The sequence below is a fragment of the Erinaceus europaeus genome, chromosome 10 (assembly GCF_950295315.1).
Source record: "Erinaceus europaeus chromosome 10, mEriEur2.1, whole genome shotgun sequence".
In the NCBI taxonomy this organism is placed as follows: domain Eukaryota; kingdom Metazoa; phylum Chordata; class Mammalia; order Eulipotyphla; family Erinaceidae; genus Erinaceus; species Erinaceus europaeus.
In genome coordinates this window covers 386,240-411,009 of record NC_080171.1, presented here as the reverse complement: position 1 = coordinate 411,009, position 24,770 = coordinate 386,240, and the positions used below count along the sequence as shown (strand labels likewise).

The following is a 24,770-nucleotide window of genomic DNA, read 5'->3' as shown; positions in this document are numbered from 1 at the left end:
TCTCCCCTCCTCTCCTCTCCTCTCCCCTCCTCTCCCCTCATCTCCTCTCCTCTCCTTCCCCCTCATCTCCTCTCCTTTCCTCTCCCCTCCTCTCCTCTCCTCTCCCCTCATCTCCTCTCCTCTCCGCTCCTCTCCCCTCCTCTCCTCTCTTTTCCCCTCCTCTCCTCTCCTCTCCTCTCCCCTCATCTCCTCTCCTCTCTGCTCCTCTCCCCTCCTCTCCCCTCATCACCTCTCTCCTCTCCCCTCCTCTCCTCTCCTCTCCTTTCCCCTCTTCTCCTTTCCTCTCCCCTCTTCTCCTCTCCTCTCCTCTCCTCCCCTCTCCTCCCCTCTCCTTTCCTCTTCTCTTCCCTCATCTCCTCTCCTCTCCCCCTCATCTCTTCTCCTCTCCCCTCATCTCCTCTCCTCTCCCTTCATCTCCTCTCCTCCCCTCTCCTCTCCCCCTCATCTCTTCTCCTCTCCCCTCATCTCCTCTCCTCTCCCCTCATCTCCTCTCCTCCCCTCTCCTCTCTTCTCCAGTCCTCTCTTCTCCCTTTCCCTTACCTCCTGTCCCATCTCCTCCCCTCTTCTCCTCTCTTCTCTCCCTCCTCTCCCCTCATCTCCTCTCCTTTCCTCTACTTTTCCCTTCCCTCCCCTCCTCCCCTCCCCTCTCCTCTCCCCTCCCTCCTCTCCTCTCCTTTCCCTCCCCTCTTTCCCCCTTCCTCCTCCTCTCCTTTCTCCTCCTCCTTTTCTTCTCCTCCATCATCATAATCATCTTCTCCTTCTCCTTCTCCTTCTCCTTCTCCTTCTCCTTCTCCTTCTCTCTCTCTGTCTAAAAAGAATGAAAAGTTGGCTTGGGAACAGCGGAATAGAAGTGGCTGAACATAAGTCATGGCATGGAAGAAAGAGAAGTAGGTATATGTCAAGTAAACAAAAGAGAGATTATTTTTCTACAAGTCTGAGTGAGCTGCTAACTGGGGTGGCGATGAGATCCGTGGTCTTCATAAATCACCTCCACCTTCGTCACAGGAGCAGACCACGAGGATAAACAAAAGGAGGTTCAGGAGAGGTGCTTTGAATTAGTCTAATCAAATCAATTGTGTGGTTATTAAGTTTTCACCAACCAGGGTTATTGATGAGACTCAGTACCCGCTTGGCAACTCCACCATTCCTGGCAACCTTTTCTTTTTCTTTCTCTTCCTTGATGAGACAGAGAGAACTAGAGGAGAGGGGAGCAAGAAGGGGAAACATCTGCATCACTGCTCCGTGACTATTCTTCCCTGAAGGTGGAGGAAAGAGTTTGAACCCTGATCCTTGATCATGGTAATGTGTGTGTCATCTATTAGTTTAGTTAAAAAGTGATCTTGTGCAGCAAGCAGGTAGAAAGACCTAAAAAAGACAACAAAAAGTGTTTAATCAAATAGTTTCTACTTATACCAAGGTACTCTCCTCACCTACTTCTTATTCCACTTCCCTCACTCACTCCCAAGCTGACCATGTCAGACAAAGCAAGGACGACAAAAGCTGCATAAGGGCAAGAGACCGGCACACTTCAGCGATGACTCTTAGTCACTGCCAGGCCACCCCAGCACCTGGGGCCCTAGTCAGGGAGTCCTGGGATTCCACACAGACATGATGGGCCTAGAGCTCTCACAGACCCTCTCTCCACGGTCACTGCTCATGTCCATCAGGAACAACACAATGGACCCCTCTGTGGGCCCCATAGGACCCTGCCCTCAACGTGGATCAACAAGGGTAGAAACCGTTCTGAAGGGAGGTTGGGCCAACACACTCAGCACTCGAGGAAGACGGGTCCTGCAATGGGTGCAGCCTGGAACGCTCCCAGCCATGACCACAGACTGTGAGCTCAGACCTGCAGGGATGCAGAGGCAACACAGGCTCCTGTGCTGAACATGGGCCCCAGATCAACTATTTCTAGTTTACTCTGACACCATCTCCCCAGACAATACCTTCAGCCCACCTACGTTAGCTGTTGGCTCAGACAAAAATTGGTAAAGTCTTGGGTCCTTTGGAATATACCTAAAATAGATTTCCTGCTCACCTCCCTGCTCACCTCCCTGTGATGTCCCACCTGCTCACCTCCCTGTGATGTCCCACCTGCTCACCTCCCTGTGATGTCCCACCTGCTCACCTCCCTGTGATGTCCCAGCTGGTCACCTCCCTGTGATGTCCTGGCTGCTCACCTCCCCGTGATGTCCCGCCTGCTCACCTCCCTGTGATGTCCCGGCTGCTCACCTCCCCGTGATGTCCTTGCTGCTCACCTCCCCGTGATGTCCTGGCTGCTCACCTCCCTGTGATGTCCCACTGCTCACCTCCCTGTGATGTCCTGGCTGCTCACCTCCCCGTGATGTCCCGGCTGCTCACCTCCCCATGATGTCCCGCCTGCTCACCTCCCCGTGATGTCCTGGCTGCTCACCTCCCTGTGATGTCCCACTGCTCACCTCCCTGTGATGTCCTGGCTGCTCACCTCCCCGTGATGTCCCGGCTGCTCACCTCCCCGTGATGTCCCGCCTGCTCACCTCCCTGTGATGTCCTGGCTGCTCACCTCCCCGTGATGTCCTGGCTGCTCACCTCCCCGTGATGTCCTGGCTGCTCACCTCCCTGTGATGTCCTGCCTGCTCACCTCCCTGTGATGTCCTGGCTGCTCACCTCCCTGGTCACCTCCCTGTGGGCTGCAGACACAGGGGGAGCATTGGGCTTGGTCCACATGCAGCTCTGACAGCTCGCTCGTGTGATGCTCACATAGTAAATACTCAAACCCTTCAAAAACATTTATTTCTTTATCACTGGATAGAGACAGAATGAGGCGAGGGAGATAGAGAGAGGCAGGAGACTCCCACAGCCCTGCACGCCACTCGGAAGGCGGGGGCCACGGGCTTGAACCCACGACCTCCAGCACTGCAGTGTGTGCGCTCAACCAGGCGCGCCACCGCCTGGCTCTAACAGCTGAATCTTAAAAACAAAAGCTATCCATGTACTTAAAAAAAAAAAAATATATATATATATATATATATATATATATATATATATATATATATATATATATGTTGGTATGCTTCTAATTCTGCTTCTAAAAACCCCTTCTGTTTCATTTGGTTCAATCCCCGTGCTTAACACTGTATTCTATTTACATAACCACTGTGAACTAAGCACGGGCATGCCCCATGGCATTGGTCTGATCCCACTCTAAGCTGCGGTCTATTTACATAACCTCTGTGAACTAAGCACCGCCCTCCCTCCAGGGCATTGGCCGTTCAGTGGTAGAATTCTCGCCCGCTCCGCCCCCTCTCCTTGTCACACCCTGATTTGCACCAATCTCTTTTTGCTCCACCCTCTCTACGTCACATCCTGTTTATACCCTACTTGGCAAGTATATATAAGGGCAGGACTGTGAGTTTTCAGTTTAGTTTAGCTTAGCTTGGCTTAGATGGTGCTGCGTTCTGCATGAATAAAGAGATACTGCGTACAGCTCAGCCATGAGTCCCTGGTCGTCTGTCTCCCGTCAGTGAAGCTCAGCCCGACATATATTTATTTATTTAATTTCCCTTTTGTTGCCCTTTTTTTTTTTTTTATTGCTGTTGTTATTGATGTTGTTGTTGGCTAGGACAGAGAGAAATGGAGAGAGGAGGGGAAGACAGAGAGGGGGAGAGAAAGACAGACACCTGCAGACCTGCTTCACCGCCTGTGAAGCGACTCCCCTGCAGGTGGGGAGCCGGGGGCTCGAACCGGGATCCTTATGCCGGTCCTTCTGCTTTGCGCCATGTGCGCTTATCTTGCCGGAATGCAAGAAAGCCAAAAAGTGCATTAGGCGACGCCGAAAGGATGGCGCACGCCCTGTGCACACACTGAAGAAGCGAGTCTCCAAGTCACCCTCCAGGTCCAGCTAAGCGGCCGCGCAGCCCAGGACCAGGAAGGCCTCCTCCCTCGGTCGCCAGAAGCGGCCCAGCCGGGGAGCGCCCCGCCCCGCCCCGGCCCGCCCCTAGCAACGGTCGTGAAGGAAGTGGCTGTCCCAGCTGCGCCAGTGCGCCTGCGTGCAGGCTCTGCCAGCTGACGTGGAGTTGCCGCCTAGGACGGAGTCGCCCCGCCCCTAGCAACGGTCGGGAAGGAAGTGGTCGTCGCAGCTGCTCCAGAGCGCCTGCGTGGAGGCTCTGCGAGCTGACGTGGAGTGGCGGCCTAGCCGGGGTGGCCCCGCCCCTAGTAACGGTCGGGAAGGAAGTAGTCGTCGCAGCTGCTCCAGAGCGCCTGCGTGGAGGCTCTGCGAGCTGACGTGAAGTGGCGGCCTAGCCGGGGTCGCCCCACCCCTAGCAACGGTCGGGAAGGAAGTGGCTGTCCCAGCTGCGCCAGTGCGCCTGCGTGCAGGCTCTACCAGCTGACGTGGAGTTGCCGCCTAGGACGGAGTCGCCCCGCCCCTAGCAACGGTCGGGAAGGAAGTGGTTGTCGCAGCTGCTCCAGAGCGCCTGCGTGGAGGCTCTGCGAGCTGACGTGAAGTTGCCTAGCCGGGGTCGCCCCGCCCTTAGCAACGGTCGGGAAGGAAGTGGTCATCGCAGCTGCGCCGGTGCGCCTGCGTGGAGGCTCTGCGGCGGGGCCCCGCCCCTAGCAACGGCCGTGCAGGAAGTGGCTGCCCCGCGCGCCTGCGTGGAGGCGCTGCGAGCAGACATGGAGCGGAGGCCGGCGGCGGGGCCAGGCGCGCGGCGGCGTGCGGGCGGCGGGCATGGCGGCGCTCGCGGCGCGGCGGGGCGCGGCCGGGCTGTGCTGGCTGGCGCTGCTGGCGGCCCTGCTGCGGGCGCGGCCCGCGGGCGCGCAGGTGTCGGGGCTGTACTGCGGCGCGCGGAGCTGCTACGACGTGTTGGGCGTGAGCCGCGCGGCCGACAAGGCGGACATCGCGCGGGCCTACCGCCGGCTGGCGCGCCGCCTGCACCCCGACCGCTTCCGGCCCGCGCCCGGCGACGACCCCGAGCTCGCGCCCGGCCGCGCCGAGGAGGCCTTCCTGCTGCTGGCCACGGCCTACGAGACGCTCAAGGTGGGCGCGTGTGGACGGGCGGCGGGGTGGGCCTGCGGGGTGTGGACCTGCCCGGTGTGGACCCTGCGCGGGTGTGGACCTGCCCTGCCCCGGTGTGGACCCTGCTCGGGTGTGGACCTGCCCCGGTGTGCGTCCTGCCCCGGTGTGACCCTGCGCGGTGTGGACCTGCCCCGGGTGTGGACCTGCCCCGGTGTGGACCCTGCTCGGGTGTGGACCTGCCCGGTGTGGACCTGCCCGGGTGTGGACCCTGCTCGGGTGTGGACCTGCCCGGTGTGGACCTGCCCGGGTGTGGACCTGCCCCGGTGTGGACCCTGCTCGGGTGTGGACCCTGCTCGGGTGTGGACCTGCCCGGGTGTGGACCTGCCCCGGTGTGGACCCTGCGCGGGTGTGGACCTGCCCGGGTGTGCATCCTGCCCCGGTGTGGACCTGCCCCGGTGTGACCCTGCCCCGGTGTGGACCTGCCCGGGTGTGGACCTGCCCCGGTGTGGACCTGCCCGGGTGTGGACCTGCCCCGGTGTGGACCTGCCCGGGTGTGGACCTGCCCCGGTGTGGACCTGCCCGGGTGTGGACCTGCCCCGGTGTGCATCCTGCCCCGGTGTGACCCTGCCCCGGTGTGGACCTGCCCGGGTGTGGACCTGCCCGGGTGTGCATCCTCCCCCGGCGCGCTCTTTGTCCCTCCCCGAGGTCAGGTGCAGCACCGCCCAGCAGCACCGCCGTCACCGTCGCCGTCAGCGCCCTGCAGGACCGTCACCGGCCGCCCACACTGTCGGGCGGACACGCGGGACCGGCCTGGGCTCCGGGCCTCCGCGCTCGCTCTGGGTGCCCCGCCCCGTGACCCCGTGACCCCTGACCCCGTCCCCCGTGACCCCGTCCTGCTGCGGGTCGGGGCGCCTTGTGGGCCTCCAGGCGGGCCGCGGGGCTTTCTTGAGAGTGGGCGGGCGGCGGGCGGACCTGGCGATGGGCGCGCGGCGAGTCCCCGACTCCCCGAGTCCCCGGAGCCGAGGAGGGAGCAGCGAGGAGGGCGGCGGAGCGGCCGCGGGCCCTGGCTGTCCTGCGGGGAAGAGCGGAGCCGGAGCCGGAGCCGGAGCCTGGGGGGTGCGGGCGGCTTCGCCCTCCGCGGAGGCTGGCCCGGCTCTTCTGCCATAAGGCCCGATCCTGACCTGTCAGGTGTGCCCGGGGACCGGGGGCCTCTGGGCAGGGGACACAGTGTAATGGCGCGCCCGAGGCTCTGGTGTCCCGGGTTCCGGCCCCGGCACCGCGTGAGCCAGAGCTGAGCAGTGCTGTGGTCTCCCGTGTGTGTGTGTGTGTGTCTCTCTCTGCACAGAAAATGCCGTTTCTACTCTCGGTTCCCACCGCTTCTCCCCCCGCCTTCCGCAGCAGCCTCCAGCGGGAAGCTTGCCCAGACCGGGCGTTTCCTGTGGGCAGGGGCCTGGGGCAGCTTGTCCCTCGAAAGCCGCGTTTAGCTGAGCTGTTTTTAAACCTGCCCAGAGAGAGGTGGCGCACCTAGGAAAGCCTGCCCTGCGGTACGGGAGCGGCGTCTCTGTCCCCGTCCCCCCGCCCCGCGTCCCCCGCCCCGCGTCCCCCCGTCCCCCCGTCCCCGTGTCCCCGTCCCCCGTCCCCCCGGTCCCCCCGTCCCCCATCCCCCCCGTCCCCGGTCCCCGTGTCCCCGTCCCCCGTCCCCCCGCCCCCCCGTCCCCCATCCCCCCCGTCCCCCCGTCCCCCGTCCCCCCGTCCCCGTGTCCCCGTCCCCCCGTCCCCCATCCCCCCCGTCCCCCCGTCCCCGGTCCCCGTGTCCCCGTCCCCCCGTCCCCCCGTCCCCCATCCCCCCCGTCCCCCCGTCCCCCGTCCCGGAGGCTGCGCGGGCTGCCGCTGCGCTAAAGCCAGGCTGGCGAACTGAGCGGCCGCAGAGGAGAGGCGCTCGCGGCCCTGCCCCAGCGGGAGAGGAGCTCCGGCGGCCATGGGCCTGGAGCGGAATGGAGACGTGGGAGACCATCTAGACGTCGTTCCATTTCTCTGTTGTTCCAGGCTGTGCTTTCCCTAAAGAATGACAGTGACTCCTGTGAATGTGTGCTTCTCTAGGAGGGGAGGGAGTTAGGGTTGGGGGTCTTCCTGGACAGTGGTGGTCAGTTATTGCTGGCAATGGAGAGAAAAGGGCTTTTTTTTTTCTTCTTCCCTGCACAAAAGCTTTCTTTTTTATTATTACCTTCTTAATTTTTATTATTCATTTGTTCAAGTATCTTCACATTTTTAACATACCTGACAAAAGAAACTAAATTATATCCTCATTTAATCTTGCAGCGGTATTCAACCAAAGACCTGATATCAGTAATAAATACATTACAGATAGGGACTGCATTTGTATAAGGTAGAGTATTTTTTTTATTATCTCTAAGTTAAAGTATTGAATGGGAGATTTTTTTTTTAAGTGTGGTTACTAAAAAATAAGTGTATTATTTAAATACAGCTGGTATGCACTTGGTCGTTGTTATCTTAGCAGCAGAGATGGTACGTGTGTATAGAGAGGTTGAGAAAAATCAGAGAAAGGAGGATGTGTATTAATGAATGGGATGCAAAAGCACTGGCTGGGTACTTTGACCACATCATGTTCGATTCATATTCTCAAATAACTTACAATTCCAGACTGCAGCAAGACTTCAAACCATTGTGATTCCACACCGTACTTTATGTGACAACGATACAAGAAAGTGAAGTAGTGTTTGGTGCAGCTGACTGAATGACTGTTGGGCACTGGGAGTGAAATACTGAAGTGGAAGAGTGGGTGGGAGAGGCTGCTTGCTCTGGGTCTCCTCCCACCTCCATGTTTTGGGTGGGGACGGCAGAGTCAGCGTTGTGATGCTGAATGCATTTGTCCTTCTCTCCAGTAAACCACACTCCTTGTTGTTACACGTGGCTTTTGTGGCACCTGCAGTGACCAATATGGGGTCTGGCAAGACAAATATGCATGTTAAGTTAGAAGTCACACGTGGAGATAGATCCAGATAGAATGGAAACTGGATTTCTGGCACTTTGTGAAGCCTACCTACCTTGCTGCATCTCCGCAGATTAATTGTAGAAAGGGAACGCGTATAAATGAAGGTTTCCTGCCGTAGAGAACAATTATGCTTAAGCTTTTAAGGGAAAATGTATTGTGAGGGCTTTAAACAAGAACATGAAGCCTTTGAATATTTAGATTGGAGCTGGAAAAAATAGGGTGGAAGACCTTCGTACTGGAGACTCAGGAGACCCCGGCACCACCATACTTAGAGGTGAGCAGTGATCTTTCTTGTTCTCTCCCTCACTGTCTCATTAAAAACAAATAAAATGGACAGGTGAAATAACCCACTTGGGTGATGTGTCACTTTACCATGTGCCAGGTTTGAGCCCAACCTCCACTTACTGAGAGCTTTGGAGCTGTGGCCTCCCTATTCTCTGCCTTGCTGCCTTTCTGTCTCCATAGAAAATAATTACGATATTTTCAAGAATAATTGGACAGAATAGATGAGATAGGAATGGGTGACATAGAAATAAGAATGGGCAAGAACAGGTGGGAAAAGTGCAACTCAAAACACTGGCGAGTATGGGAAATAGAATCTGATAGCACGTTGTACTATCATCAGAGAAGACCTTTTGAAAATCTTAGAGCACAGAGGCCCTTGTCTAGCCTGCTCCCAGCCTGTCCTAGAACATCTGCTTCTTTGTAAGTCTAACATTTTGGCAGAATTTGTCAAAAGGGTTACCCTACACACCCTGGCCTGTTAGGCACTGTTCTTCCTCTTACCCAACTCTCTCATACCAGTACTGACATAGGTGCTGTGTTGAGCAAAGATCATCATAATAAAAAAGGGCACATTTCCTGCCTATAATCTTTTAATATAACAAGAAGACAGGTACTTTTTGTTTGGTTATTATTTACTTAAGTTATCTAATAGATATAGGTGTATATTATATTGCAGCACTGGAAGAATTTACTTCTCCTTAGAGGATTGGAAAAGAATATACTCTTTTCACCTGCACCTAGGACAGCCATTAAGATTAACAGGAGAGTAATCACCTTTGCCTGGATTGACTTGTGTTTTAGAATGTACTGAAGAGTTTACAGTTGGGCGGGGTAGATAGCATAATGGTTATGCAAAGAAACTCATGCCTGAGGCTCCAAAGTCCCAGGTTCAACTCCCCACACTCCCCCCCCCCCCCCCATAAGCCAGAGCTGAGCAGTGCTCTGGTGTTTCCCACTGTATCTTTCTCTGCATCTCTCTCAAAAATAAAAAATAATAAATAACTACAAGATCAATGGGAAGTGGCATTCCTGGAGGAGGGAAGACCTGACAGGCAGAGAGGTGGAGTGCGATGTGGAAGGCTGTTCTGGGGAAGGGCGGAGCTTTGTCAGGTAGACAGCCGCTCAGCAACCTCTCCCATTTCTCTGAGACTCTTAGTTTTGGGGGAAGCAGTAACTGTACTTCTTAGTGTTGGTCTCTCTTCTCAACGTTGGTCCGTATTTCAGTGTATAGAACAGGCATGGCAGATGATGTTTATTTCACAGGCGACTCTAACTGGTCTGTTTCCTAGGACACTACAGGCTTTGATGCTTTGGTTTAGTGCGACAGATGATGTCCTTGGTAGGTTTTCCCAAGACCCAGAAGGGTGTGGTGGCCTATGTGTTGTTTCTGCTGTGGACTCATAGTGATGGTTTCCTTTGTACCAATCCCTTAACTTCAGCCGTATTCTCTACTTAGGGCCAAAGTTGATTATATACCAGATGTATCTAATTCTAGTACTGTGACTCCCAGACACATGATGTCATCAGCAGCCAATCAGAGCTTTTGTCTGCTCCTCTCTCCCTTGTTAAATACTTACTTTACTGGGTTGCATAGAAAAAAAAAAAAAAGAAAAATGTCATGAGTTTCCCATACCCAATATTTTGATAGACACAGGGTGAGAGGGGGCAGAGAGAGAGGGGGACACCTGAGTCTGCTCCTCCACTCCCAAATTCAGATCCTGCAGATTTGTTGTGGATGGGCCATTGGCGATATTCACTGCACAAAGACCATTACTGCATAGACCTTGGGCAATCTGTTAATTCTAGGTTAGGATCTTGTACATAGTAGGGGGAATATTTCAAGATATTTCTCCTTTCTAGATGTACGTGTGTGTGTGTGTGTGTGTGTGTGTGTGTGTGTGTGTGTGTGTGTGTGTGTGTTACTGGAGCACTCTTTGGCTCTGGCTGATGGGAGTGCAAGAGATTGAACCTGGTCAGAGTCTCAGGCGTGAAGTCAAGCCCTCCCTCCCTCCCTCCGTCTGTCTAAATCTGTGAAAAAGCGGCCAGGAATGGTGAAATTATGCGTGCACAAAACCTCAGTTTCAACAGCGGCAGCAAAATCACCTGTGTCAGACACGAGGTGCTGAGACGTCTGTCAAACTAGTCGGTGTTGATAAAGTAGTAACTAGTCGGAGCTCATTGTTTTACTTAGTTTTCTATAATTTTTCTTTGTGTTTCAACAAAGTTAAAATAGCCTGTCAGGTGAGTGTGCACCCAGTTTAGTGAACATACACATTGCCATACGCAAGGACCCGGGTTTGAGCCCTGCTTCCCCTGCACCAGAGTGGAAGGAAGCTTCATAAGGTGAAGCAGGCTGGCAGGTGTCTTCCTCCTTCTTTACCTCTCTTTCCCCTTTCAGTTTCTTTCTGTCCTGTCAAATAAAAATTAGAAGAAGAGAAAGGCCAGACGGAAACATATTCTTCTAATAGGATCATTTGTATATGTGTTTTAAAAACAATATATATTTTAAAGTGATAATAAGGTATCACTGTTTTTTCACATATATGATTGTTTCCTGGCCTTTACTATCCTAAATTGGTTTTTGCTGTCTGTCAGATAGAACATTTTTAATAGAAAACTGATTGAAGGGGTGGAGTAGATAGCATAATTGTTATGTCAATAATAATAATAATTTTGAGGCTCCAAAGTCCCAGGTTCAATCCCCTGCACCACCATAAGTCAGAGCTGAACAGTGCTCTGGTAAAAAAAAATAATAAATAATAAAATAAATAAATAATAAAATAAAACTGATTGTAGTACCAACCAGTTGCAACTTAGGCTTATTGATCACACAATTCATAGGATGTATTTTTGCCTCTGAGAAAGGGTGAATGATGGGAGGGAAGATTCAGTTGTGAGTTCTCTCTTGTTCACTTCTGGTCTCGATTTCAGTGGTTATGTCCCAGTCCTGCATATGTCTGAGGGGACTTGGAGTGCAGTGGAGACCAACAGAAGCCATTGTTTTCCTGTAGAGATTAGAAACAAGAAGCTTACTGGCCTGCTTGTCGAGGCTCAGGACAGAGGAAGAAGCAAGCATAAAGGTTTTGGTTTTGGAAAGAAGTTGGAATCTCCTGACCCTAGGGCATTAAGACCCACAAAATTGGGGACTGGGCAGTGGCCCAGTGGGGTAAGCACACATGGCACAAAGCGCAAGGACCAGTGCCGGGCTAGTGTGGGGGTGCCTCTTCCCATGTGCGTGCTCTCTGGGTTGGAGAGAACGTGACCGCAGCCAGCCTGGGCTGCTACTCGCTCAGCATCTCTCAGACCCGAGAGATGACTCCGGAACACACTCGTGGTGGCGAGACAGTTCAGTTCTTTATTGATCAGAGAGCCCAGGCTTTTAAAGCCCAGGCAGACCCAAAAGTGGCAAGTCAGAAACGGAAATGGCTAGGAAAGGGGCAGAGAAAGGCAAAAGAGGGCTGGGAAGGTAGGAACTTCCTTAGCAACTGTTGCGAGGGTTTTTAACTGGTCGGATTAATACTGCTCTGCAGGCAGGGAGGGTCTTGAGGGTAGAAAGAAGATAGATCAAAGGAATGGAATGGGTGGGGATCTTTCAGGCAAAATAATGATTATGTAGATAATAAGTCTGATAAGACGAGAGGATGGATGTCCCCTCAAGTCAAGCCCTGCCAAGCTCAACCACATCCTCACAATTTCCCGACAGACAAGCACAAGGATCCTGGTTCGAGCCCCCTGCCCCCACCTGCATGGGGGTTGCTTCACAGGCGGTGAAGCAGGTCTGCAGGTGTCTTGTCTTTCTCACTGTCTTCCCCTCCTCTCAATTTTTCTCTGTCCTATCCAGCGGTGACGACGACAACAACAATGATAAGCAACAAGGGCAACAAAAGGGGGAAAATGGCCTCCAGGAGCAGTGGATTCATGGTGCAGGTCACCGAGCCCCAGTGATAACCCTGGAGGCAAAAAAAAAAAAAAAAGAAAAAAGAAAAATACTGTGTTAAAATAAGAATGTATGTGCCACTTCCTAATTGAATCTCTCTCTCTACCTCCTCCCTTTCATTTATTTTTATTTTTGTTATTCTTTAATTATCTTTATTTATTGTAAAGAGACAGCCAGAAATGGAGAGGGTGGAGGGAGAGTCACTTGTAATACTATTTCACCATTCACAAAGCTTGCCTCCTGCAGATGGGAGGAGCAAATAGGTGTAATACTATTTCACCATTCACAAAGTTGCCTCCTTTTAGTCTTCTCTCTCCTTTTAGTTACTCCTAGCCTGATTGCAAATGTTTATGCTACAAAAGGATATTGACTGTTGGGAACTCTTGTCTCTCCATTTTGGACTGACCTGAGCACCTTCTAAAGTATACTACTGCTGTGTGCTGCAGTCTAAAGATCATTTTCCTCATTCTAGAGAGAAAGCTGTAAATCCAGATGTTAGATTCTGGCTGCATACACCAATGAGAAGATGGTTGGCCATCTTGTGGTCTCTATATGTGACCAAAAATCATCAAAATATATGATGTCTCCAAGAAACAGACTTGACCCTGAAGTCATTTGCTAGAATGAAGTGTTTGGAGGACTACTTAGAAGAAACTGAATAGACCCCAGAGGTCTGGAGAACAGATTGTGAATTGCTAGTGCTGAAACGTTAGCTGACTGTTCTGTTAGAGGAACTCATGAATTCAAGTCATAAAACTAGGGACAAACCTGCATTCTAGAGATTCTAGTCTTGAGCAAGAGGGTAGCCCCTGGGTGTGTAGCATCGACACAGCAGATCCAGAGACACTCAGGTATGCTGTGGATGTCAGCCAGGAGGTGTAGAATTGATGCCTGCTGTATCTGGGTGAAAAACACGAAAATAAAGGTCTGCAGCAGGAAGGCAGAGATGCCTCTCCTGCTCCTGCAGCCCAGACGTGCTTCTCACCTGGTTCATGCCAACGTGCTTCTCACCTGGTTCATGCCCCTTCGGGGACCCTAGCAGCTGGCACCAGGGGTTTGAGTCTCCAGGTGGCATCTTTGATGGGAAGGCCATGGTGGTTTCACCACTATTTTCTTCTCTGAGTTCTAGAGTTTCTGGTCTAATATCTAGATCTTTAAGTCATTTTGATTTGACCTTGTTGCATGGTGGTGGGTGGTGGCCTGGTATCCTTTCTCTGTGTGGCCGTCCAGTTTTCCCAGCACCGTACTTTTTTTTTTTTTTTAATTTTTTTTAGAATTTTTAAATCTTTATTGGATAGAGACAGCCAGAAATTGAGAGGGAAGGGGATGTTAGAGCGGGATAGAGACAGAGAGACACCTGCAGCTCTGCTTCACCACTTGTGAAGCTTTCCCCTTGTAGGTGGGGGGCCCGGGGCTCGAACCAGGTCCTTGTGCTTTGTTCCACCTGCGCTTAACCTGCTGCGCTAACACCCGACTCCCAGCACCATACTTCTTACCTTCATCATCACATTCAGCACAGCATTATCTACACATTTGGAAAATGAATATTCTCAACACAGGTAAGTTTTCTATCAGCAGTTCCTAAGAACAGATGTCAACATGTTAATAAGTTATAAGAACAAGTTCATGTCTGCCGGCGCTCACGTGGAGTGGATCCGGCCAGGGTAAGTCACTGACCCTCCCTCACCGGCTCTCAGGGACCGTGTGATTCAGAAAGGAGGTATCGGGGAGTACTCTGGTACGAACACTCATTTATTTGGAGATGAGTACAGGCTTATATAGAGAGTTAAACAAAGAACATTTTTCACATATGTCAGAAATTATAGGTTTCTTAAAGGTCAGCCTGCCCCTATGGTAGGGGGCTGGTATGACAAGAATTGATGCGATACATAAAGGTCAAAACGATTAGTCTCCATGATGCAGGCAGGTTAATTATCCAAAGGCATTCGAGAGAAGCATAGGGTTAAACCAGTAAGGTGAGGTAGAGAAAGAAAAACAAAACTTGATGTGAATCACAGATATCAAAGGGCACAAGGAAATAGGATTTGGGCTTTTCACTGTCTGGTGTTGGGGAGGGGTATGATAGAGTGTGTTCTCCTTTGTGATCAAAAGGTGAAGTGGCTGTGTGACCTTGAGTGGACCCTCAAGCAGGCAGCCATTTGGCCTGTTAGCTGGGGAGAACTAAGTGTGAGAGGCCTGTAGGCTTTCTGTGAGCTCGAGAGACTAACAAGGAGAAACTGAGTCTGGGAGACCTTTCTCTCTTGGCTCATCTCTCTAAGGAGAGAGGCTAACAGTGTGGGTGGGGTGTCTTTCCAGACCTCCATCCAAGGATGGGAGACTTCCCGAAGTTCCACCAAGCTCTCACATAGTCCCACAGAGGTCCTTAATAGCATTAGGTAAAAATACAGAACTGTGGTTGGCAGGTTTTGTTTTCTTTTTTCTTCCCCTCCCTCCCTCCTTCCCTTCCTTTCATAAGAAGTTTATTTAGGCAGCAAGACACTTGACTTGAAAGGAAAGCTAGGATTCATTTCTTTTTTCTCCCCCCCCCCCCCAGGGTTATTGCTGGGGCTCAGTGCCTACACTATGAATCCACTGCTCCTGGAGGCCCTTTTGTTGCCCTTGTTATTTATCGCTTTTTCTATTGTTGTTGTTACTGCTGTAGTTGTTGCTGGATAGGACAGAGAGAAATGGAGAGAGGAGGGGAAGAAGGGGGAGAGAATGACAGACACCTGCAGACCTGCTTCACTACCTGTGAGGCTAATACCCCTGAAGATCGGGAGCCGGGGGCTCGAACCGGGATCCTTACACCAGTCCTTGTGCTTCGCGCCACCTGTACCTTACTCGCTGTGCTACTGCCTGGCCTGGATTCATTTCTTTCTTTCTTTCTTTTTTTTTTAAAGTGTGCTTTTTTTGTTGTTATCTTTACTTATTTATTGGGTAGAGAAAGTCAGAAATTGAGAGAGAAGGGGGTGACAGAGAGACACTGCAGCCCTGCTTCCCCACTCATGAAGCTTCCCCCTGCAGGTGGAGTCTGGGGGCTCAAACTGGGTCCTTGTGCACTGTGACGTGTGTACTCAGCCAGGCCCGCTGGATTCATTTCTTTTGGAGTGACTTATTCTTGAAGATCGATCACCCTACATGTAACAGTCACACACAAAAAAGTTGTAAAATCGGCCTTTTCTTTACAGTGACAGACAAACAGAAAATGACTATCTGATGGGGCTAAGTGCCCGAGATTTGTATGTTGTTTTTGCTGAGCACTGGGAGCAGAGTGACTCACTGGATCATGAAGATGCTGCAGGAGTGTGACTGATGCAAAAAGGGGTGTTTTCAAGGAACCATTGTTTCTCCACTTGATGTTGGTCAGAATGTACCACTGGCCATTTATTGTATCATCATTATTATGACTATTATTGTTTTTTACCAGAGCACTGCTCTGGTTTACCACAGTGTGGAGGACTGAACCCAAATGGGAACTGGGGCCTCAGGCGTGAGAGTCCTTTTTTGTAGCCCATATGCTATCTCCCCTGCCCTGACCACTTAGTTTAAAAGTGCATTTACTTGTACACACACACCACTTCCTTCATGTACAGTAAAGGAGTGGGAACGGGGGAAATAAAACAGGAGACTGCTGCAGAAGCCAGGGTGTGGCGGAGCCAAATTGTGGCTTTCTTTTTTTAAGATTTTATTTATTAATGAGAATGATGGGAGAGAAAGAGCCAGACATCTGTACATGTGCTGCCGGGGACTGAACTCAGGACCTCATGCTGGAGAGTCTGGTTCCTTAGCCACTGCGCCACCTCCTGGACCACAAATTGTGGCTTTCTAAAGAATTTGTTCTTGGTTTGGAGGAACAGAGTTCTGGAGTGAGGTGGCAGGAGACCTCAGTAGACACGTTCCGTGGACTGCTGGGACACGTGGGTTGTGTCTGCAGCCTCCATTTCCTTCCCACTGTGTGGGTCTGTCTGTTGACAGGCTGCTGGTTCGATGGGAATCTCATCTGTCTGTCATTCACAGTAGACATTCAGTGCTCACTCCATGCTATCCACCCTGGCCTGCCACCTTCAAGTTAATGTGACTCTTCATAGTATTTTATTATTCTTCTTATTTATTAGATAGAGACAGCCAGAAATTGAGAGAGAAGGAGGTGATAGGGAGAGACACTGCAGCCCTGCTTCACCACTTGTGAAGCGTCCTGCAAGTGGGGACCAGGGGCTTGAACCCAGGTCCTTCAGCACCATAATGTGTGTGCTTAGCCAGGTGCGCCACCACTCAGCCTGTTGTTCATAGTCTTGACTCCTTTCTTGGGCTTTTTGCAAAAGGGTAGCAGGTCTGCGCCAGACAGAAACACAGCAGCAGCAGGGATGGCAAAAGACAGAGACCAGTTAATGGTCATTCAAGTGCATTTACTTTTCCAAGAGGGCTAACAGTATTCAAGAACTTGGGGAAATATTTTAATTTGCTTTATACCTAAATTAAAGTTCCAGGAACAAAATTATGTGTACTTTGGAGGAATTGTGGGGGATGGATATATATATATATATATATATATATATATATATTTTTTTTTTTTTTTTTTTTTTTTTTGATTTGGTAACACACTATCTGTGGAACTCTGCCCATCTGCACCCTGGACACTTGCTGCCTGTGTCGGGCTGTGCCGCAGAGAAGAGAGAGAGGAGATCTGGAGCAAAGAGGGTACACAAATCTTTATTTGCACGGGCACCTCAGAGTTGAGTGAGAGCGCAGTGGTTCAGGCCACCTGGAGCCAGCCAAAATGGCCACCTCGCGCTGCACCCTTCCCTGCGTCTAATCACCAATGTGAAAAACGGGCAAGAGAGACGAGGGGCGGGAAGAGAAGGGCTTTATAGGGCAGCAACCAGGAGTGCCGTGTCGGGGCAGGATTGGTTGAAAAAGGCACTGCGAGAATATCGCGGGAAGTGGCAGAGCCTGAGGGGACAGCTTGGCAGATGTGACTGCATCTGCGTCATTCCCCAGCATCTGTGGAACTCTGCCCATCTGCACCCTGGACACTTGCTGTCTGTGATGCCCTTCTGCGAGACTGGGGTCACACCTGGGACCTCAGGTGTGGAAGGGGTGTGTGCTCCCACCAGGCTGCCTCCTGGGCTCAGGGGAATTCTTCTGACAGTTTCAATCTCACACTAAGGTGATAGCATTTTTCGGAAATCTGTTGTGAAGCTGAATATCTTTTTTCATTCTTGGGACTAATTGTTGGCTACAAGACTGCAAGATCACCATGCACAGTTCCACACCCACCCCCAGAATTATGTGTCCCCACCTCCCAGGTAGCCGCAAGACGTGTTGTTTCTCTAGGATGAAGAGACACGCCAGGACTATGACTACATGCTGGACCACCCGGAGGAGTACTACAGCCACTACTACCACTACTACAGCAGGCGGCTCAGCCCCAGAGTGGACGTCCGGGTGGTGGTCCTGGTCAGCGTGTGCGCCATTTCTCTGTTTCAGGTGAGCTCCTGCGGGGTGGGGCTGCTTGCTGAGTGTCCTTGCCTCGTGCAGGTCACTCCACACAGAGGCGTCCTTTTGTAAGATTTTAATTCTACTTGACACTTAATTTTACACTATAAAAATAATTATTTAACTATACTTAACTATTAAAAATAATTATTTATACTTAATTTTACACTATAAAAACCAACTAATATTAGTGGATCTTTCTCCATGAGAGGTCCAAGAAATTGATGATTATATAGCTAGAAGCAACCCCAAGAGCTAAAGCATTGGTTTCTTATGGACCCCAAGAGTGTTTTAAATGACACGAGAATGACAGTCAGCCAGGGCCATGACTGACTTCTGTACGATTCTAAAGTGATTTTCCATTGAACTCAGGAAAACTGATTTTTTTTTTTTTTTTCTTAATTTAAAGATCTTACTTATTAGAGTGAACTGGAGCACACTGGCACCTGTAGTAGCAGGGGTCGATCTGGGGACTTCATGCAAACATTTCGAGTATTCCACTGGATGTGTCAGCTGAACTTCCAATGCTTATTGACAGAGATTCCCCTCTCCAGGCTTCCCTCTCCAGGCTCCCCACTCCAGGCTTCCCTCTCCAGCCTTCCCTCTCCAGGCTTCCCTCTTTAGGCTCCCTACTCCAGGCTTCCCACTCCAGGCTTCCCCTCTCCAGGCTTCCCACTCCAGGCTCCCCTCTCCTGGCTTCCCTCTCCAGGCTTCCCCTCTCCAGGCTTCCCCTCTCCAGGCTTCCCTCTCCAGGCTCCCACTCTTCTGGGAGTGGGGGTTTCAGCACCGTCCTGCGTCTTTCCAGTGGCTTTAGTGCTGAGCCTGTGTCCACGTGAAGTTGGTGCTTGCCCAGCACATACAAGTCGTACTGGCCAGCAGGTGGTGTATTCGTCATACCTGAAAGGCTCTCACATGTTTCCACTAGCTTTTTGGGAGCACTTTTGCTTGGAGGGTTAACACATGAAACAGATCGTAAATTCTTGTGTTTTAGAACGTGTCAAACATATTGCTCCTCTTAAACTAAGCACACCTATCCTGTACTTTCGAAGAAAAGTGAAGGCAGGGAGTAGAATGAAGCAGTTTGGTAGTTTAAATGTTTTTCTTTAGGGCCAGGAAGCTAGCACAGTGGTTCTGCAAAAGACTTTCCTGCCTCAGCTGCAATCCCAGGTTCAATTCCCAACACCACCATAAATTACAGCTGAGCAGTGTATTGCTAAAATGAACAGGCACCTGTTTGAAACTAGTTCATTTCTTTTGCTTTATCCCCTGAAATGAGACTCAGTTTATATGACAAATGAATTCCTATTGAAAACTAAGATGATGTCATTTCAGTGCATCCACTATTATGGGATTTACTTTAAAATGGGGAGGGCGTTAGGGATCCTTTTACTTGCTTTGAGTTATTTATTTAACGCCTAGTCATACTTTGTTTTGGTATTTATTTATTTATTTATTTATTTATCTTTTGCCTCCAGGGTTATCACTGGGGCTTGGTGCCTATACTAAGACTCCACTGCTCCTGGCGGCCATTTTTTCTTTTTTATTGGACAGGACAGAGAGGAATTGAAAGAGGAAGAGGAGATAGAGGGGGAGAGAAAGACAGACACCTGCAGACCTGCTTCACTGCTTGTGAAGCGATTCCCCTGCAGGTGGGGAGCCGGGGGCTCGAATCAGGATCCTTAGGCCGGTCTTGGAGCTTCGTACTATGTGCGCTTAACCCAGTATGCCACTGCCTGATCCCCTTGGTATCTGTAACATACCACTGTGCCGTTCCAGTTACAGTTGGTCTGATTATCTGTATTCTTGTGATTTTCACTGAGTAAAACAGCACAGCTGAACTATGTGGACTATGAGTAGAGCATTTTCTGCCAATTAATGAAACCCTTTGTGGCTGAATACATTTATGATGCTAGTTCATGTTTTCTTGTCCAAATAAGAGTTAAGCCATTTGGACATTTCAGTTTAGAACATGAACACGATTGTGTAGATGGGTTAGGAAAGAGGAAGGGGGGTATAGGTGTTTAAATCTGTGTCCTGGGTCTTTAAAAATGAACTGCTCATCTCCTGGCTTTGTCGATTCTTCTCTCTGTAAGTAGATTGCAAACTTAAGTATTAACCCAATCAAATGCGTGTTTTACAGTCATCTAGGGAAAAGCCAGATGATAAAGACAGAAAGTCAGTAGGCGTGCTGGGATTCTATTCCTCCATCTCTGCTCTTGGTGTTTCTCTGAATCAGTGGCTTTGGGTTCAGCTTAAGGCTCACCTAACTTCTCTGTCTTTCAGGGCCCACGTACATTCTATTCACATTCTGTTCCATGCGTGTGAGCCCTAGTTTTCATCCGAATGGGCTTCTAGGGGCTGGGTGTGGTGCAGGATGGAATCTGGTAATGAGACTGACCTGTTTGTTTTGTTGACTGTCCTAGTTTTTCAGCTGGTGGAATAGCTATGATAAGGCGATCACCTACCTTGCCACGGTGCCCAAGTACCGCATCCAAGCCACAGAGATCGCCAGGAAGCAGGGGTTGCTGAAAAAGGCCAAAGAGAAGGGCAGGAATAAAAAGACCAAGGAAGAAATTCGTGATGAGGAGGAGAACGTCATAAAGAACATTATAAAAAGTAAAATTGACATAAAGGGAGGCTACCAGAAACCCCAGATACGTGACCTCCTCCTGTTTCAGATTCTCTTGGCCCCTTTTCACTTGTGCTCGTACGCAGTCTGGTATTGCCGGTGGGTCTATAACTTTAACATCAAAGGCAAAGAGTACGGAGAAGAAGAAAAACTGTACATTATACGCAGGGCTATGAGGATGTCCGAGTCTCAGTTTGATAGTCTAGAAGATCACCAGAAAGAAACGCTTCTTAAGCGGGAGCTCTGGATAAAGGAGAACTATGAGGTAAGTGACTTACTCCAGGAGATTTTAGTGTCGTGTTCACACCACGTTAGGTGTGTGCCAGGGGTTACAGGGGTGTGTGCGGATCATGAACAGATTTGATCTCTCTTGAAAGTATGATTCTGGTGATGGAATTTTTTTTTAACTGCAGTTTGTCCTTTTAAAAGATCAACTTCAGGGGTTGGGAGGTGGCGGGGCAGCAGAGCTCTGAAGCCTGGGCTTCAGTCTCCACTACATACACTCCACTCTGGCTACTTGGTCACTCACACATAGGCGCAGTTCAAAGACAAAGATTTCAAAAACAATACTTCAATTTAAAAGTAGTTCGGTTTGGGCTAGGGGTGTAGTGTAGTGGTCATGCTATGACTCCACTGCTCCTGGTGGCTGTTTTTCCTTTTTATTGGATAGGACAGAGAGAAATTGGGAGGGGAGCAAAGAGAGAGAGAGAAGGAGAGAGACAGACCTGCTTCACTGCTTCACTGTTTGGGAAGCTTCCCACCTGCAGGTGGGGACCAAGGGCTCGAGCCCAAGCCCTCGTGGGGGTCCGTGCACTCCTGCTGCGTGCTCCTCACCTGGTGTGCCGCCACCTGGCGCCTGGTGTCTCTCTCTCCTGTCTCTTTCAATTGCTTTCCTGATGGGTAATATATCTAACTCCTGATTATTGAGAGGTTTTTTCTGTTAAGTACATGAAACATCCAGTCCTCGAAGTTGTACCCACCAAAGGATTCTGTCTTGGGCACATGTTATTATGTAAGATTATTTTCATTGGCGCCAACAGTTTAGCAGTGAAAGTGCATGTGTCTGGCTTTGTTTTTGTTTCATGAAAGCGGGTGTGGCCAGAGCACTGCTCAGCTCCAGCATCTGGCACTGCCAGATTTGAGCACAGGACCTCTGTGGCCTCAGGCTTGTGCTTCTTTCTAAGAGCTGATAGGACTGTGAGACTGGTTATGAAACCTGTCCATTGACCTTCAACTGCTAGCCAGTAAAAGTTATATTGATATAAATGCAGAAATGTCTTATTCTTAATCTGTATGACTTATTTAACCTTCTTAGGCAACTTCAGTATTTTGAAAAACAGCAATTGTCTTAGAAGATTAAAGTTCATTTTGTAGGCATCATATTTATGAGGTCATTTTTGTTCTTTGGTTACTATCAACAAACACATAGTCATCAGTTAAATTTATAGAGTACTATGTTTAAAAAGCAAAGTATTCTTTAACACTAGAGTTCTAGAGAGGAAATGTTTTCAAACTCTTTAAGCTGAGTTGATGTATGATTTCAACAAGGAAAAGAGTGTATTTCCGGATTATAGAAGTGAGTAACAACAACAACAATGACAAAAGCACTTTGTTTTCCCCCAGAGCACTGCTCAGCTCTGGCTGATAATGGTGTGAAGGATTGAACCTGGGACTTTGGAGCCTCAGCCAAAGGTCTCTTGCATAACCATTGTGCTGTCTCCCCCTGCTCATAAAAAGCACATTTCTTGTATAAGTTGTTCTCTTTTATTTAACGTTGAATATTAAAGTACTCAGTTGCTTTATTTATTTGAAGGAGAGAACCAGAGCATTGCTCTGGCACTTGTAGTGATGCTTTTACCCACTTCACCACCAACCAGGCTTGATCTTGATAAGTTTTAAAATGTATAGGCTTCAGAAGACAAAGCAAAGTTCTATTGGAAACTCTGGTCCGAAGTTATGTTTGAAAAATATCAGTAATGTCATAGCTCTAATAGTAAATACCACTCTTTGAGTTGCGAAGTCAGAATATTATATATGCTTACAGGTCTACAAACAGGAACAAGAAGAAGAACTAAAGAAAAAATTAGCGGATGACCCTCGGTGGAAGAGGTACAGAAGGTGGATGAAGAATGAAGGCCCAGGCCGATTAACGTTTGTGGATGACTAAAGGATTGTTGGGGTGCCCTGTGCCAATGCTGATTGTGATCTTATTTTCATGACTGACTTATTCTAGAAATCATCAGCTGCTCCTTAGCAGTAACTAAAATTCCTCAAGTATTGGAATAAGCAGAATAATGTAGAATTGTGTCAACTTTTTCCTTAAAACTTTATACACAACATTTATGATTGTTCAGTTTTTATAATCTGTTTGTGAATTTTGTTAAAATATTTCACATGAAGATTTATTAGTTGCCACTTAAAATATATGTTTAGTTAAAATATTTGACATGAAAATTTATTAGATACCATTTAAAATTTCTTATTGTTTATTCCTCCAGTGTTACCTTATTCTGTTACAGTGCTACAGTTTCCTCTTTCATGACCATTCATATTTTCATAAAACAAATTATGGCAGCATTTAATTTCATTATTGTGTCTTTCTAGACACTAACTTCTTTGGCAGAATGATCCAACTCATCTTCATTGTAGTCATTCTTGGGTTGAAATATGTTGAAAATATCTCTCCGGGAGAGTCTTTGCTAGAATAGCTTTATATTATTTCCCGTTTATTCATAATATTCTGTGTCAAGCCAGGAACTCTCCAGGAGAGTAAATCTGCCTTCATGTCCTTGTAGGATGATCTCGACTACAGTCATTATAGGACTAAAGTGTATTCTCCAGAAGAGACCTCATAGAAAGGTCTTTGTGCCATAATATTGTTTCCCCCCTTCAGTAAAGAAAGGAGACGCAAATAAATGAATGAATAAAAAGATGGAGCAGAAATGGCATGCTGAAAACTTGTCCATGCGTTACGAAGTCCCTGACTAGTGGAAAGTCACTGTACATGAGCACCTTTGAACCAGGAAGAAGTTCGTGGGTGTGTGCTGTTCTTTCAAGCAGTGAAATAATCGTTTTATCTGTGTGAAATGAAAGTACTTCACACACGGTTTGAAGCAAGTATGATACTGTAACGTCGTATCAATACACATATACAGTAGTGAGTCAGTGCTTCTGTTGAAGAGTCTGTCCCACTGTTTCATACTAATAAACTGGTCGTACTGTATCACAAGTGTGTTTGTGCGACTCTTACTCCACCAGGGCCTTTGCTGGGGCTTCCTGCCAACACTCTCTCCATCACCACTGGTGGATTTGTCTTTAGTTAAGAGAGTGAGAGAGAGCCGGAAGGGTAGACACCACAGAGTGCTCTCCAGACGGCTGAGACTCTGCCCTGCACTGTGCTCCCGTCCCGTGTGGTGCGCTCACCCTCATGCACAGCAAAGCCTGTGCTCAAGTGGGCAAACTGTCTCCTGGCCCCCACTGGTATGACATTTTAAGTCAGAGATTAATAAACATCTTTGCTTCTGTATTGCATAGCTTTGAGACAGATGCACAAGAGATATAGAAATGTTTGTCGTAGACTCATCCATCAGGGACTCAGCCCATTTGATGACGAAAGAAGCAAGAAGGAAGAGTGCCGGGAGTCGGGCGGCAGCGCCGCGGGTTAAGCGCAGGTGGCGCAAAGCACAAGGACCGGCGTAAGGATCCCGGTTCGAACCCCGGCTCCCCACCTGCAGGGGAGTCGCTTCACAGGCGGTGAAGCAGGTCTGCAGGTGTCTGTCTTTCTCTCCCCCTCTCTGTCTTCCCTCCTCTCTCCATTTCTCTCTGTCCTATCCAACAACGACAACAGCAATAATAACTACAATAAAACAACAAGGGCAACAAAAGGGAATAAATAAATAAAATAAATAAATATTAAAAAAAAAAGAAGGAGGAGTGCCATTTTTGCCAGTAAAGCCACAGGCCCGATGGGAGCTGCTTCACTGGTGACACTTGATGCGTCCAAACCTCAGGAGGCAGGGAAGCGGCGGTGCTGAGGTACTCGGCAGCTTTGTCTCAGACACAAACACCCAGCTAAGCACAGGTAAGTGCCCTCCACAAGTGCCAATACCTATGGTCAAGTCCTGTCAGTGAATGTTACTCTCTAGCCACTCACCAGCTGGCTGTGACTGAGCAGAAGTGTCTCCATGTGGTCTGTGAGGACAAAGAAGTAGGCACGCTTCTCTCCTGACCTTTCCAAGAAACTTAAGAAAAACAGGACTGGTCACACGGGGACAGGTTCAGTAAGCTCACTTGGCTAGCACACTGCTTTGCCTGGCCCCACCACCAAGGTCCTTGCTATGGTCGCCTTTCCCCTGCTTCTCTGCCTCTCTGGGAAAGAAAGAGCTGGATTTGTGAGCATTCAGATTGGTTGGTA

The 24,770-nt window shown here is 49.5% G+C and overlaps 1 protein-coding gene across 1 annotated transcript; it reads left to right on the top strand.

Moving 5' to 3' along the window:
- The first annotated feature begins 4,632 nt into the window (after window positions 1–4,632).
- DNAJC25 (DnaJ heat shock protein family (Hsp40) member C25) lies at window positions 4,633–23,579 on the top strand. Its single transcript, XM_007537716.3, has 4 exons — window positions 4,633–5,017; window positions 17,566–17,718; window positions 20,151–20,621; window positions 22,401–23,579. Exons 1-4 carry the CDS (start codon window positions 4,709–4,711, stop codon window positions 22,521–22,523), a joined length of 1,056 nt encoding a protein of 351 aa, XP_007537778.2. The 5' UTR covers window positions 4,633–4,708; the 3' UTR covers window positions 22,524–23,579.
- Window positions 23,580–24,770: the final 1,191 nt, after the last annotated feature.